A 16,868-nucleotide genomic window follows, 5' to 3' on the forward strand; every position below is an offset into this window, starting at 1 on the left:
AAGTGCTGCGAGTTCAAAGGCAAACAGGGGGCAAATCTGGATGGACCTGTTTCTTGGCGCTGGGGCTTCTATGTTCATCACTTATTTCTTTGAAGGGATGAAACGGGTGCCCCGTCTTCCTTTATCCTCAAGGGCCCTCTGTGGGACCAGCCAGTTTCCCAGGGTGGCAAGGAAGCCAGATGGCAGCTTCCTTTGGGATCTGGTGGCAGCCAAGCTTCAAATTCACCTGCTGCTACCGCAGTGGCTGGTTGCTCTGGTGCGGCGTCCCTCAGACATCTTGAGTGCTTGTCTGATATTGCACTGGGGCCGGGGGTGGGAGGGAAGGTTGGCCTGGAGCACTGTGTGAAGTTCTGTATTATTCTGAAAAGGAAGAAGGAAAAGTAAAAAGTTGTTATGGCCTCTTTTTTTTTGTTTAACTACAGAGAAAAGTAGTAAATAACTAACAGAAGACAGTTGTTTCTAGTGCCTGTTTTAGGTAAAATAACGGGGGTTAATTATTAAACCTTTTACTTGGTTGCTCACTTGTGCTGCTGATGCTTTAATCCTGGGTCACAGAAAGTTTAAGAGTGCTTTACAGGGTAGACTCACTTCTTTTTGCCTCAACCTTTCCACGCTGAAGGGATGTTACGGGTTTTGCTGCTTGCTGTCTCTGTAGTTGCCATTGCTCGCACTGAGCTCTGCAAGCCAGGTAAGTTTTGGAGCTGATTCCCATCCTTCCCCAGGTAAATGTAGCTATGAGTTTATGCCTACAAAGCTGTCAGCTTCTCAGATTTTTATTGTGACTGGTTGTCTCCAGTTTGAAGTTTGAAACGCTGAACATTCGCTTCTTTTATGAGTTTGCAAATTAAGTACGGAAGAGTTGATCTCATTTTAAAAAGGTCATGGTAAACCTCACTGAGACTGTAGGGCTGTGGCATTTTTCATGCTAGTGACTTCTGTTCTCCTAACCTGGTGATCTGTTAAAACACATGTAGAAGCTGTGCTTTGTAAAATAATTAGAGAAGTAAATGATATAAAATCCTATTTTGTCTGACTACCAATATATGTTTGCTTTTTTCTGTTTGTGTCAGATGCACAGAATGCTTTCAAAGTACGGCTTAGTATCAAAACAGCTTTGGGAGATAATGCAGTAAGTAAAGTATCTTCACATGTTCTTTCTAACTGAATATCTGCCAAACCAGAAGTAATATGTACTGTAGAATTTCTGAAGGCAGCCCAAGCGATTTGTTCTCAAGCGTTAATTGTAATAGCTTGCTCAAGTCATCATCCAGGCATCCATTTCTTGACATTTGACTAGCCCAATTCTTAAAATGGCATCCTTCAAGAGAAGTATAAAGTTTCCCTTTTCAAAATCATAATTTTCTGTGAAAGATCTTCCCCCCCCCCTGGAAAAACAGTAGAGATGTTACTCTTTATGCATGAGAGGTGCTACATAAATCTGAGTCTGTATTTTGAGAAAAGCACTTCTGCTTGAGCATACTAATTGTAAAGTCAAGTGTGTCTGGGAAGAGAAGCAGAAAAAGATTGTTAGGTCTTTATGAAATGGGACTTTATGTCAGGCTCTCAGACAAGCATGATCTGTAGAGACCATTCAAGTGTATCTCATCAATTCCCTAATAATGTAAGGCTTTGGATAGTGGCCTTTCTTCTCTGCCTGTGGTACACAGGCTGGTCTCACGAGGACTGAAATGCTTCGGCTTAATTCAAGTCCTTGGGGTTAATGTAGAAGTACTGACGTGAGCAATGATGGTCTGTGATGCATAAGAGTCTGGGACATTAGATGACCGAATGGTCCTTCCTGATCTAAAGCGCTATGAAATATGGCAGGACCAAGCACTTTTTGCAGTTTTGAATGCTTACAGCAAGTCTGCAGTGTGTTGCAGGGCTCAGCATAAAATCAGATATGAAATGTCTTGGGCAGTCACCTCTACCAGAAGTCTAGTGTCTGTTCATGTTAGGAGCCCTGGGGAAACAACAAGAAGTAGGTTACACGTTATAAGAGACTAGAGATAGGAGAATATGCTTATGACTGTATAAGCCATTCTAAAATTACCCATAAATATCAGGTAATTTAAACTAATGTTAGCAGGGACCTATTTCCACTGGTAACCTCATAAACCAGGCAAATTGGGAAGAAATATTCAAGATACATGGTAAAGTATTTGCCTGCAGAAATTTGTATTAAGGTCAATTCTCTTGGATGAGAGCCTGGTTTGTTTAAAAATGTGTTAAAAATGGTGTAATCATATGGCTGAAAATATGTAAAAATCAGTATTGAGGCTACTCTTGATGATAAGTTCTAATATTTTGATTTAAACTTGGTTCAAAATAATAGCAAAGAATGAAAATTGCCGTTCATAGTAATGCTCTTTCTTAGTGCTTTTTAATTCTCCAGCTGTGGTAAAATAAGGGCGTTTTGTTTGATCTTGTGTGATTTTTTTTTAAATATTTCATCCAAAAAGGATATGATACAAATAATTAAAGGTACTTTACATTACAAGAAAAAAAGCAATAACTGAGGAGCCTACTGTTTTCTGTAGATCAGTAGTAGTTCATATAACAAGTGCGTGAAAGCCTGAAGAATGGGACAACCTAGATCAGCCTTTTAGAACAACATACTGAACGTGATATGATGCCATACAAAATTACTCATGAATAATGAACTATTTATTAAGTGCAGAGGTAATAGTTCCTTTTCATAGCCATTGCAATCTGCTCTGCAAATGACTGAAATTGAAAACTGAAACTACTCTCAAACTGAAATTCATTTTGATTGAAGAATTTTGGACACTTTACTTATAAATTTTATTTATTTTAGTGAAAAGGGTAATACTATTGTATCACAATAGGACACAGTCAGCTTAGAATATCTGGGTATGATGCTTTGCTGTTGAATCCTGTCATTTCCAAGTCACTTCAAGCTAGGTGATAACAGAAAATGCTCCTACTGTGGGCATTTTGCTCCAGGACTGGCAGGAAAGCTCCAGCAGACATTCAGGGGCATAGGAAGTAGGTTAGTGTGGTTTGCCACTTGGTTTAGCGCATGCCCTCCGCTTTGTGTGATGCTAATAAAGACAGGACACCATTTTTTAATTTGTTCACAAGGTGGGCTGTGCTCTGAGGCAAGGAGTGCCATTTAGTGTATTTATATAGTTCTTACCACAGTGGAGCTGGAAAGAGCAGCTAAGGTACAGTAAGTGTTTAGCTGCTATCATTTTATTTGCAAATAATGTGTGTACTTGACAGAGATATTGTTTGCTAACCGGTGGGAGGAAACAGAGTGTCTGTAAGCCTAAATGGAAGGAAGGTGATTTATGAGTCTCTCTGTGGATGTTGTGAACTGTATGCACTCAAACTTCTGGAATACCTGCTAGCCATGTGTTTTTTCCTACTCACGGAGTGAGCAGAGTGGAAGGAAGTTAATTCAAAAGAGCCAAAGACAACTAGGGAGTGAGCAGAAGTGGTGTGCACTAAGAAGTCTCCGTGTCACCACTCAGTTTAAGGGTAGGAGTCAAAGAGCTGGCACATCAGGGCTGCAGCCAGGTGAAGTAGAAGGTGCGCTTCCCTTCTGGCTCGTCAATTCAGGCTGTTCCCAGAGTAGAGGATGAAGGGGAAAAAGGCTGACATGCACCTGGTGTCTCTCCACCAAATGGGACCCAGAAGTGTGTTCACATGTTGTTGCCACACTGCAGTCTGGATGGCTGTGTGGTTAAAACAGAGCATTGGGAGGCAAAGGGACCTTGGAAGGTCCATAGTCCCCTGCTGCTCAGGACAACACTGAAATCAAGTCAGGTTGCTCAGGGCAATCTTGTGTTATTATAGTCTCATTCTGCTAACTTAAAATCTGTCTTCCTTAGAGCACTAGGATCGCATTTCATTCCAACAGCAATCTGCATCGTCATCTTTTGCCCATTATCTCATCAACCTCCTCTTTCACTAACAGGCACTTAAGACTGGCTTTCAGAGTCAGCTGTGTCTAATTCTGCTCCTCCTTAACATACGAAGGATGGCAAGTGCAACTAAGCCAAGGCCTTTGCGACTGGAGTATAAAGATTGAACTGGTAAAGCCCCGTAGTAGAAAGATCCAGGTTTCTTTGCACCTACCCCTCTGACCAGAGAAAGCTGATGAAATTGACTTCTGGCAATTCGTTCCCACTTGTCCTGAGCTGATACAGTTTATTAAAGATATTCTTGCTGTACTTTTCCTCCTCATTATTTTGTTTCCTGACCCCCACCTTTGCATATTCCTGCATGCAGTCATGTACAGAAGTTCTTGTTCATATGGAGACCACAGCCATCTCCATCTCTTCTACCTCCAATCTGATCACCTCTTTCCTGGGGCTTCTTGCCCTTCTGCCCAGTAGGTTGTCTGCAGCATCTTCTCCTCACTCAAGCAGCCCCCTGATTTCTGTTGAGGTTTCTCTGCCGGTCTCCTCCCCCTCTTTCAGCTGAGGCCGGGCTCCTCACTAGAAATTATTTGGCTTGTTTTGAGATACCGTTTGTGTTACTATGACTTAAAGAAGCTCTAGGCTACTGTATTATTTATAAAAACTGAATACTTGATAGTGAGAAAGGGTGGGAATATGTATATATACATGTACCGCACTAAAACATATCGAGTACATATACTCGGTAGTGCTGCATTGCATCTGTGCCCATGTAAGCATGGAATGGAGTGTGCTTCATCATTATCCATTTTCAAGACAACTGATTAAATTATTTCTACAGCTGGGTTAATCCACTGAATAACAAATGATTTTTTTTTTTTCTGTCATTATGGTCCTGTTCTCAAAGACTGCAGATGGCATGTAGGGACTCAGTCAGTAGTACTACACACAGGAAAAGGAAGATCTTCCCTTATAGTGCTGCAGATTGTGCCCCATGGTTTAAACGCAGATGTCTTTAAAATTACAATAAATAGTGTCATGGCTCTCATTTGTATTAATTCCTTTACTACATTATCTCTTTTTCTTTTAGTACTAGTTGCTGTCATTGCTGTCATGTTTTCATCAGTGCAGTGGGATCAGAATACAGGCTTTTGTAATTTCTTTTCAGAGAGTCTCCTTTTTTTCTTTTTTTCTTTTTTTTTCCAGTTTAAGTTCCCAGACTGGCATGCATTATCACAGCATGCTTACACCTTCTTTCATTCACAAGGCAAGAGTGGTGAATTAGAACCCAGATCCTCAGCACTGCATCTGGATTTTAATGATGCTCAAGTTGTTTGTTGCTCAGCTTTGTTGTCCCTTTCCTACTGTGTCACAGAGAGACCATGTCACAACACATCATTTGTCTAGGGATAATAAATGTGATCAGTATGGCTTTCTGCCCTTTAAATGGCTATCTCCTTCCCTGCTCACATTCCCAATCCACAGGATGTTAAAGCAAAGTGAGGGCTGATGCCCAGAAGTTGTATTCCTTCTTTCCTCAGAGAGGTTGCAGCTCCATGCATCCAGAATCAGAATTTAAAAACCAGAATTAAAATTTGTCATTTTCAGCGCTGTTTACTGCTTTTTGAGGTGCATTTGTGGTTTCTGAATGTGCTATAAAAGGCCCATGAAAAAGTAGTTCCAAGTTGTCAACAGGGTTAACTATCCACACCATTGGGTTTCTGGTTTGGATGATTACAGAGCAGATTTTTTTAATGCTGAAAGTTAAAGATTAGATTTGTGTTCTGATTGACTGAAGAAAGCTGCCTCTAACCTCCATTAATATCATTCAAAGGAACTATTAATCTTTGTAATCTGCTGAAAGGGGAAATTCTATCAGTATGCCTTAGTCCTTGTTATAAAAATGTAATAGGTGCAGTTCTTGCAGTTCTTACAGGTCATTAGAATTGCATTTGTGAATGGAAGCCCAGGGGAACCTAGTGAAGCTATCTCAGAATACTGAAATTATGGAAGCATGATTTTTCATCAAGACAACAGAGAACAGGTTCTGGAGTTTTTTCACTTCTTATTCTTTCTTTTGTCTCACGAGTGAGGTAGTAATTTATACTATAGTCGAGTCAGACTTCTTTTTGCAAGGATGGTGTGCAGCAATAAGGCCATAATCTCATTTAATTTCCTACTGTCCTGACATCCAACTCTCAGAGACTACCTTCAACATTAGCTTTTTTAAATTTCTGGGGAGAGCCAAATGGTCTTTGAGAGTGAATTAAACCTGCTGCTTAAACATGGTTTATCCAGCAAAAGAGACAAGGCCATGGGTGCAGCTGTGTAGGGAGAATTCTAGTAATACACCTTGTCTTTGGTACCAGAAGCTTTACAGTTCCATTTGGTTAGCTTTCAGAAACATTCAAGTCATTCAGTTTTACGAAACATGCTTTGCGCTTTATCACAGCCATCAGAATAAGTCCTTTGTGCACGCTAAATAATGGTCAGGAATTTATTTTTGTAGCACAACCAGAGAATTTATTCATTTTCTTGATCAATATAGCATTTCAGGTTTGGTGAGTGTTTTGCCTCTCTGCACTGCCAGCACTGGTGCTGAAACTTGTTATTTTCTGTCTTCCTTTACAGTATGCCTGGGATGCCAATGAGGAGTACCTCTTCAAAGCAATGGTGGCTTTTGCAATGAGAAAATATTCCAGCAAGAGCACAACTCAGTAAGCATCTGCTCTCTTTTGCCCTGTACTTATTAACAATGCTGCATGTAGTGGCCCGTACTCTGCTGTACTGAACTGTAGAAATCACTATATGCAGCTTCTAAAAACCAGACCATTCCGTTATGTTTCTTTGACACCCAGATGTATGTTAAACATCACACTCTCTCTGTGTGAAGCAACACTTAAGCTTTGGACCGGTCTCCCTGTGGATGTGAAGTGACACAGCTGTGGATCTCAGTGGGATTGTGCCAGTTTGCTCTAGCAGAATCTGGCAGGAAGACATGACACCTTGTCGAGACCGTACTGGGGAGAGGTGAAAGGGGCACATTGGCAAGGTCAAGAAATGTGGCACAGATCCTTGAACAAGGAGCTTTGGTGCACCTTTTCTTAGATCACAGCTCCAGCAATGTGCTGGAGATGAGCTGACTCGGAGAACTGGAAGGTGGATAGCTATGCTAATGCTGTGTTCTGTTATCTATCCCTGATATTGCAGCAGTTGAGTTACCTAACATAAAGAACTTTCAGATGCTGCAGTTCAGACATAAATCAGCCTTTAATTGGTTTTGGGATTAAAACTACCCTGAGGTATTGAATATTCTTCTCAGGCTTCTGATCCTTTCTACTTATGAAATTAGATACCAGGTTAGACCGAGACCATTTAGCAAGCTGTGTTTTCAGTGTGTTCTTATTTTTCTTAAACAAGAAACCTTGTAAGTGTATTTATAGAGACATTATTTTTTCATTATTTTTCAATTCTAAAGGAAAGATTTATGGTTCTGGTAGGCTAATGAGGAGAAGGTTCTCAGTTTACTTTAGAAAAAACCTGCTTCAGGCTGTCATTGCATCAGATGGGGCATATTCCACATTTGCAAAGATATTAGTTGACTTCAGTCACAGGGTGATTATCATGCCTGCCGCACTTTCTCTTAAATAGAAGGTGCTTTCCCCTTCCATGTAGCAAGAGTGTTCCATTCCTGGCTGTTTTGTTTTTATCCCCCAGAAATTGTCTCCTTTGAGCAAAAGAGCCATTACACCAAACTTAGCAAAAACAGCCAAGTATGCTACCACACATAATTAAAATGACACTTACAAAAAATAAGTCTAAGATACAAGCTAATTAAAGGTCATTATGCAGGGCTTTTTCTCGGGTTTTCAAATTAGCAGAGTTTTTATCCAGTATCTGATCCATAAAGATTTGCTTTTGTATACTTATTTTAGTCTCAGGTCCCTTTTTTCTATTATTCTCTTTCTTCAAAGTCATTGTGCTATCACGTGGGAAAAAACCTGTGTCAGAAGCCAGTGATCTTTCTCCTCCTCAAGCACCGTGGCTCTCTGCAGACTCAACTAACACTGGAAATCTTGGTGCAGGAATGGGAAAAAAAAAATCAAGCCAGTGTGAAAGGAGTTAAAGTTTTAATGGAAGTTATCTCTATCCAGCCTGGGAAATAACAGTATTTAACAATTTTTTCTATGGACAAATATGATAATGTCAGTGTTACTCCAGTTTGGAGATGGGGTTGCACACATCAATTATTTCCTGCTACTATGTTTATCAAAGGAGAAGTCAATATAATATTTGGAATCAGCTAGGTGTGGACATCTTTACCTATTTTTAAGATGATGTAGGACTTCCTCCTGGGGTATAACTCGCTGGTGAATATGTCGGAGGTTTAAATGATAACTTTTCTAGAATTTCTAGATACCTTTGGGGTCATACCTTCAGCACGCCAGCTGAAGTACAGCTCGGCAGCTCTGAGACCTGGTACAACTTACTAGGCAGCAGGCTGAGGAGTTTCCTATCTGTAAATCTATCCCAAATCCCAAGGGACCTCAGAGTCCCTCTTCTGTGATGGAGAGGTAGATGAACCTTCCACTACACCCTAAATAACCTGTCTGTTGCGTGGGAGCAGGAAAACTATGAAAGCCTCCATCCTGTTGCAGTCCTTTCCCCACCCTTGTGGCTGGCAGCTGGAAGGAGCTGGCTACGGAGGACGGAGTGTGCTTCATCTCCATCTCCTCTGCAATGGGTACGGAGGTGCGGGAGCACGCTGCATCCCAGTGGCACAGCAGCATGCCGTGCTGTGCACACAGGAGCGGCACTCTTATGCAGTCGGTAAGGACAGTGGCAGGGGCTCACAGTGTGGTGGAGAGGGAAGCAAAAGCAGGAGCCTGGGGCAAGTACATTACCAAACACTACAGGAGTTTCACAGATGGATGCCAACAGGTTTCCTTTGGGAGACGTAAAAGATCGATGACTTATTTCTGTCATATTTCTGTCATAGTCTGATTATTCTGTCATAAAAGAACAAACAAATTGCTTGTGACTGCATTCTGGTAGCATCTAGGTATACCCAAATTTTGCATCTGGTTAATTAAAGATTTTTGGCAAAATAAATACTTATGAAAATTTCACCAGTATTTTACATAACCAAATACTGGTTCTGCCAGGGTATAACTTCTGCAGAGGCCCATAGTCAGGATGTGACAAACCTCCCCTTTAACATCCCATTAATTTCTAACACACCCACAGCCCTGCAGTAACTCACAGCCACAACTAACTCCCACATGCGCCCAAATGCCATTAATTTCCGCAAGCTGGATCAAGCCCCAGATAATTTGGTGGATCAGCATAACCATTGTTGCAGCCTGTCCCATAATTTTTGAGATCCAAAGTCACCTTTTGTTAGGCTCCTGAACCTGGATTAAAGCCAGTCTGTAATGACAAGCATTTGAACGTGCTGCTGGGAACCACGGTCGATGTTATTGTTGCACTTGTGTAATCACTGGCTGACCCAACACAGAATGGACAGGGTTGCACATTGCATCTCATGTTCTCTAAAGTTAATTGCTAAACTAAAATTTAATAAATCATGGAGCTGTGCTTAATATTTGAAAGGCTTGTCAAATTTTCAGGTTTGTGAGAAACAGAAGAAAGGCATAATCCATCAAATTACTCAGTAGTTATTATTAATACAGATAAAATAAATACTTCTTCTTCAGTGGAGAAATAAAAATCCTTTGTTTCCTGCTCTATATATGGCCTTTCAATTCTCAATACATACATGCATGAACTGCATAAGCCAACCTTTGATCTCTCAGTGTTAAAAAATGATCGTCTGTAGTGACTCATTTGAAATAATATGCATCTCTTTTGGGCCTGAGACTAGTTAATCTTTAGAGCAGAAAGAATGTGATCACATCTACTTTCTTTCAAGTAACAGAATCTACTTTTGGTACATCTTCCCCCTGTTTGCAGATTAAAAAAGCTGCAGTTTTCCTCATGAAGCGACCAGGAAACAAACAAAAAAAAAAAATCACCAACACTCACCATTTTCCTAAAACAGGATATTTTGATACTAAAAATATTGTGACCATTTAGAACATTAAAATAAGCTTATAGAGTTAAAGCTATTACATCAATGTGATCCCATGGCTGCAGCTCACAAAAAGGAAGAAAATAATGTTCCTTTGTAGGAGCAGCTGTGCAGCACTGGGTTGGAAGAGTCCTGATGCTTTTGGGAGAGCTGGAAATAGGCGCTTGGGATTTGGGGCTGTGGTTCTCCCACTGTAGTCGCACAGCTGGCTTTGAGTCTCTGGCAGCTCTTCCTTACCCCTAAAAAATCTTTTAAATCTCCATAAGAAACAATATTTCAGACCCAGGAACCATCAGTTTTTCCTGCCCTCTAGTCACTGGTCTTATGTATATTAAAGAAAATGCAATTTTGGACTTTTGCCATGGTGCCATAAGGCCAGGACCAATTCTTGTTATTCTGACAATAACAGAATTCTAATCATCATGGCAAAAGTCTGTCACTTTCTAAGGAAATAAAAAGATGTCCATATATTTGTTTACAAGTATAATTAAATAGCATAGTGCATGAAGAACTGGGATTTCTGAAATCTAACCAGTGTAAAGTTATAGTTTTTTTTAATGCTTCTGCATGCTGTGAATCAAACCTACATACAGATAGCACAGGAAAAAAAAAGGTGTATCTGCTGCAAAGAAATTACGCCGGAGCTTGTTGAACCAGTCTGTTTCGGTGTTTACTCAATCCCTTTTGAACTTCTCGTAAGCAGTATTATTGTCTTTGGAGCCTGGAAGGATTTACAGCATTCAGATTCCACTGATGAAAAAGTGGCAGTGAAGCCAGGTTTTGGACGCTTATAATCGAGCAAGGGTTTTAGACAACAACAGGGAGCAGAAAGGAGGCAAAATCTGCACATCCCAGTGTGAGCCTCGCTGCCCAACTGATTAAATACTGTTTGCTCTAGAGAAAGAGAAAAGCTGCCCAAAATGATGACTTATCTCAAGCTGAAAGCCCTTGACACTTTGGGGAAGACCCCAAGTTGAAGAGTCTCTCTGAGTCTCTGAATGAGAATGAGGAAGTCAGGGTGTTCTGCCAGTCTTCATCTACCAAATTTATCTTTCTCTTTGGGGGTCAAACTTTCCGCACTCACTCCATTTTGAGAACATCTGTAGGGCAACACAAACCCAGATTTTCTACCTGGACCAGTTTTTGATTGTGCCAAGTAAATCTCAACATAAAGAACTGCAGTAGCATGAAGATTTAGGTCCTACTGTTATAAATTTTCCTGCTGGAATACATCCTCTGCAGATGCAATTTTAGATACTCTGTGAAGTCAGCAAGAATTTGTCAGCCACCAACCTAAAGTAGGCTCTTTTCAAACCCCTCCTGTCAGTTTTCTGCTTTGCTTTTGTTTTGGGAGGAATAAATCTGCTTTCATCTTATGGCTGTTGCCAGCAAACTGATGTGAATGTTTTCAAATTCCAGAGGATGGTTTTCCTCTTTTATCTGTAAAATTTGTCTGTATTTGCAAAATTGACATTGTCCCAGAGAGGTATACATGGGTATTTCAACTCTGCAAAATCATTGCTTTCTGTTTTATTGCTTGTCTCTATGGAATACATATCCTCTCTGTGAAATGAAAGGTTGTGCTACCCCAAAGCACCCAAAACACCACCCAAAAAATCTTTCAGCAATAAATATTTCTGCAGGATACCTATAATGAATAACCGTGATTAAGCCAGTCCCTGCTCTGACTTAAAAGTGAACTCGTTCTTTTCTGGAGGGAGACTAGACATTCATTGGCAATTTTGGCTCCCATACGTTGTTCCTTTCTACTTCATGCCTCCTGCTCCTCAGGCCACTGCGGAGGTCAATTAATGAAGTTCGTAATTAGCCAGCAGGTGGCCCTGCACAGCAGCACTCTGCGCCGGGACTTGTTCCCAGAGACTGCCGAGGCAATGTGACAACTTGCCTTTGGGTGATGAACAGGCCAAGCTTTAAAACCAATTATTTAGTTGGTAACAAGTGTTACAGCCATCACTGTAATTAACTGAAAGAGGAGCTGCGTTCTTCTTCCCTGGCTCACTGCAGGGTTCCCTTCCCCGGACCAGCAGGTAGTATCTGAAGACTGGTCACTGCAAGCGACGCCTGTCAGGACAGGGTAGGCCTCGTGCAAAGGTGAACCACGTCCACGCTGCTCTCTGGAAAGAAAAACAATCCTAATTCTTGGTCCTGGACTGTCAGAATATCTGCTCACTGCTTGGGCATGGCCAGTAAATCATAATCCTGAGTCAAATTCTTTGGGTTATTTACTAGTGATATAGAACTAAATACCTTCACCCCGGCCCCCACACCCCCCTGCTCACCCCCGCTCATTTTTCTCTCTCTAGCTATCTGCAATTGAATTCATAAAGGCTTTGGCTGTTCTTTTGTATGTACTATGTTCCTTGTCATGCTGTAATAAATACCACCTTACACATTTCCTGTATATTACATATGTTTGGCTTCATCTTCATACGTTTAGATCATCTTTAAAGTCCCTTCCAACCCAAACCATTCCGTGATTCTATGAACATCAATTTCATTGCTCTTCCCCTCAATAAATGTATCTTGTGGGACTGAATCACTTGAAAATCATGTGGGGAATACCTCATACCTGATTCCTGTGGTATTAGCTGTCAAAACCAAAATTCATAGTTCACCAATTGATTTCCCCCATTATGTGGTCTTTGCCATAGCCTTGATGATTAAGATGCAAAAATATGTATTTTTACATTGTATTATGCTAAATGTATGTTCGAGACCATGCAAATTTGTAATAGATGCAGAAGTTTGTTTGAAGGCTCAGGTTTGGTCTCAATAAGCTTTTTTTTTTTTTCATCATACTGAGAGATGGGAAATGCTGTGAGTGATATTTCTTCCCTAATCGTTAGCTGTTAACTTTTTTAAAAGTAAGAATTTTTCCCCTTTTAGATAAAAGCAATATTTTAAGAATATCTGAAATATTTCAATAATTCCTTCCATGCTTCTTCAGTGATTTTTATTTTAACTATCTGCAGAATTTCCAATGTGCTGCTCTGCAACGTGACGGATCGGGTATCATTTTGGTTTGTGGTCACAGATTCTTCCAAAGATGTGACAACTGTTCCTGGAAGTGAGGTAGAGGCAGCCATCAGGTACAGTCACTGCTTCTGCAACCTTTCCTTCCCTGCTGACCGAGGATGCTTTCTCCCTCTGGGCCTCACATGAACAAACACTTTGCCTCTTTAAGGATGAATCAATCCAAGCAGTTAAAACACCAAGGGGTCAGTGGTCTTTCATGCATGTGAGATTAGAAGGATTTTTAACAGTCTCACGGAATGTAAAGCATGTGAGCTTTGGGTTATAACTTTGGAAGGAGTCTTAATGCTGGACCCTCGGAAGAAATCTAGCCCCTTTCCAGAGCCCTACCCATAATTTGAGATCCGGTGCATGGCACATACACTGCTCTCATCCAGCTGCTACCTTTCCCAGCAAGAGAGCCTTCTCTCTCAGATGATGGAATTGCACACTTCCTGGGTGGGATTTATATAATTTAACTTTAATTGCATGCCATGTGCACATCCACTACTGACCTGGACTAATGACCACAGGCTGCCTTTCTGTCCTGGACAAGTATGGTTTATCTGACTTAATTTAGAAGCCAGCTTTCACATGGGAAGAGCTTGTGTTAACTCTTCACACAAGCTGAGCTGGCTGTGTCCCAGCTTGGCCTGAACACTCTTATACTCACATTCTTTTCATACCAGCTCTTTCTAGACTGCCAGTCAATATCACAGCTGAGCGCTGCTTGTACAAAGTACTGTGGGGTACAGATCGGTTTGCTTTCTACTAAATATTGCATTCTATAGCCAATAAAAGCAAGAGTGTGGAGCTGAAGAGAGAAAAATTAAAAGTGGATAATCTGACTTCTGTAGACTGCCAAACCTATGTAAGGGGTTTGCAGGGATGACTCCCACAAGCAGCATAGCTCATGTACGGAGTGGAAAACAGACCTCTTTGTTTTTAGGCATTCTGTACTTTGTCTTGAAAATGCATGTTATCTCTGTGGAGGTGTAATGCCTAATTCCTGATGAATGAGTATGCGTTCTTTAGGAAAGATTAACTTTTAAGCTTATGAGCAGATTAAACTATTTCCTACAGAGACTCCAAACAATAGCTTCATAGCATTAGTGGAGGAAGCAGATTATTTATTCACTGAAGCTCTCTGTAAGAGTGCTGGAATGCAGGGTTTTTGCATTTCTGTTATTCTTTGATACTTTTGGTAGCATAAGCTGATTTATTTAAGCCTTTTATGTGCCCTGTTTGCCACAGAAATTGGACGCTATTATAGTATGTTTGGTTTTTAACTGTTGTCTGTCACCTGATAAAGAATATGCTATTTATGAAAAGTTTTAATTCCTACCTCATTTAGAAACTTAGAAATAGAACGGTCTATAAAACTACAGTACTTTTTGTTCAGTTGCTTCTGATTGCAGGCTTCCATACCAAACCATTATTCTAACTGCAGTAGCACATCAGAACACTACCCATGGACCAGAATTTTATTGTATGAGATTCTCTACAAAGTCAGAATAAAGAGAAAGGTAAATCTTCTCAGAGCTCTGTATGAGACCCAAGATCTTGCATAAATATACACAAGGTATATTTTGCATATACAAACAGGAAATGCACCTGTAGTTGTGCTCATGTGTTTCAGCACATAATTCTGTAATTCCAGCCCTCAGATGAGGGTGAACAATGTTTATTTCAGCTGTTCACAATGATCCTTTCATATCAATAAGGATGAAAATCTTTTCTAAATCAGACAGCTTACTGTATAATAACTCTTTTAATATACCATGGCTTTCAGTCCTCTCCAGGAATGCTAGCTTTCCCTTAATGCCAAGAACATCCTGTTTAAGGGACATTCAAACATTACGATTTCCAAGAAAAGAAATTTACAAAATCTTACCTTTATTTCCCATATATCTGTTCTTAGGAAATACTTGCATTATGATAAATAAATTGATTGGTATACAAGATAGAGCGCTGCAAATCATACAACTGCAATCAAAAAGAATCTCTCAAGACCAACAATGTCATACATTTTCTCAAAAATTTTTAATGTTTTGAAAAAGCTAACAAAAGATGCTGCTAAAGCCTCTTAAGGCTGCTTAGATTCAGATCCAGAAATACCTGCAAATGCTTAGAAGCAGTGAATGTGGGTGAAGGAATCCATTAAAGGGTAGCAGTTGTACTATTCATATGAAAAAGCGTATTTCTCAGACTTAGTTTCTCATAATGGAAAAAAATGTGCAAAGTGCAAATCCCTTAAGCTGCATCCTGCTGAGAAGAATGCTTGTTGGCAGTAGGGGTGGATCCTTCTGGACCAAATTGTATCCTGTTTTATTACATCACAGATCTAAGAAAATCTACAGCAACATGAGCAGAGGTACCATCTCATAACATGCAGGATGGTTCAGTTTGAGGAACCAGGGGGCATGAATTAGTAAATCCTCTGAGCCTTGCAGGGTAGATCTGCCACTCCCATGCTAACCTTGAATGCTGCATGAGCAAGACAACAGATTACAACCTGCTGTATCTTCAGCACATGGTCCAAAACAGGAATAAATAACAATAGTGTACTTCAGGTCTCGCCTGTATTTCTCAATTTTTCGGATAAATACATGGGAAAGTCTGGTGTTCAAAACCCTGCAAGTGTGTGGGTGTCTGTGGATTATTGACAAGTTCTGTGTTAAAGTGAAGGTCCTACCAACATCATGCTGCATCAGATTCAGCCCTGCCAGAATTGCAGCACACACATGAAAATTCTTTTTTTTTTTTTTTCTATTTTTAAACTGATAAAATACCTTTTTTAAAGGGTTGTGATGTTCTTTGTGTTCTTATGAAGGATGAACCGGAACAGAATCAACAGTGCCTTCCTATTGAGTGACAAAACACTGCAGTTCCTAAAGATAGCCTCAACCTTATCGCCTCCTGTTGAACCCTCCACGCCTGTCTGGCTTATCGTATTTGGTGTTGTTCTTTCTGTCATTGTGGCTGGAATTGTTTTCCTCGTTGTTGCAGGGATTCAGCAACGCAAGAAGTAAGTGACTTAGCTTTTCTCTTGTTTCAACTGAATACTGGCACGTTAAGTCAGCTGGGCTGGTTTTGCTTTTCAGATCAGCCTCAGAGAAATTGTAGCTGTGCCCCCCTCCTTTCATAGGTAAACATAACCCTTGTGTCCTTTTCCAAGGAAAGGGGTTAAAATTTTAACTGTGAAGTGGAGATGCCTTAGTAATGCTGGGGTGTAATGAGGAAATAAGGAGTACAAGGATATGATCCTGGAGGCCACCTAACTGGAGATGATAGCTTTACAAAGGTATTTGCTGTCATTCTTCTCAAGGTTTGGTGTGCCACAGGTGAGCGTCGCCTCACAGATGGCCCAGATAGCTACCAAGAGGGAGAAGACTGGCAGTGACTGTGCCCCTTCCAGAGCAGTAGTGTTAAAAGCTGACAGGGCTAAAAAAAAAATTTGCTGCTGCAGTTTGAGAAGCCTCAAGAGGACACAATAATGATTAATGTATGGCCGAAGAGAGCCTGCTCAATGGAAGTGCATGGTCTCGTCTACTATTCATGACCTGATGAGTCCCAGCCCTTCACAGGTTCATGACCAGATCTCCCCATGAGCCTAGGTGTTTGCTGGTTGGCAGTAAGGTAGGAGAGAGAAACTCACTTTTCCTCTCAGTTTCTGCCCTGTGGTGGCACTGGTGAAAAAGAGGTGGCTGTTCATGCTTCCCTGGTGTCAGCATGTTGGAGCAAGACAGAGAATAGGTAGAGTTTTGGTCCTGCTATCTCTGTTGGTTCAGAGTTGAGCACAAAGAATAGAAATTTCTCAGCTGAGCTGAGTTTCTGCCATAGAAGGTCAGCTTCTG

General features: G+C 40.8%; 1 protein-coding gene across 1 annotated transcript; it reads left to right on the forward strand.

Moving 5' to 3' along the window:
• The first annotated feature begins 621 nt into the window (after nt 1-621).
• On the forward strand, nt 622-16,043 carry TMEM27 (transmembrane protein 27). The gene is made up of 5 exons (XM_010152095.1): nt 622-688; nt 1,071-1,129; nt 6,519-6,604; nt 12,972-13,088; nt 15,845-16,043. The coding sequence occupies exons 1-5, from the start codon at nt 622-624 to the stop codon at nt 16,041-16,043; spliced, it is 528 nt and encodes a 175-aa protein (XP_010150397.1).
• The last annotated feature ends 825 nt before the right edge of the window (nt 16,044-16,868 follow it).

The sequence above is a fragment of the Eurypyga helias genome, unplaced genomic scaffold, assembly GCF_000690775.1.
Source record: "Eurypyga helias isolate BGI_N326 unplaced genomic scaffold, ASM69077v1 scaffold38205, whole genome shotgun sequence".
Lineage (NCBI taxonomy): Eukaryota > Metazoa > Chordata > Aves > Eurypygiformes > Eurypygidae > Eurypyga > Eurypyga helias.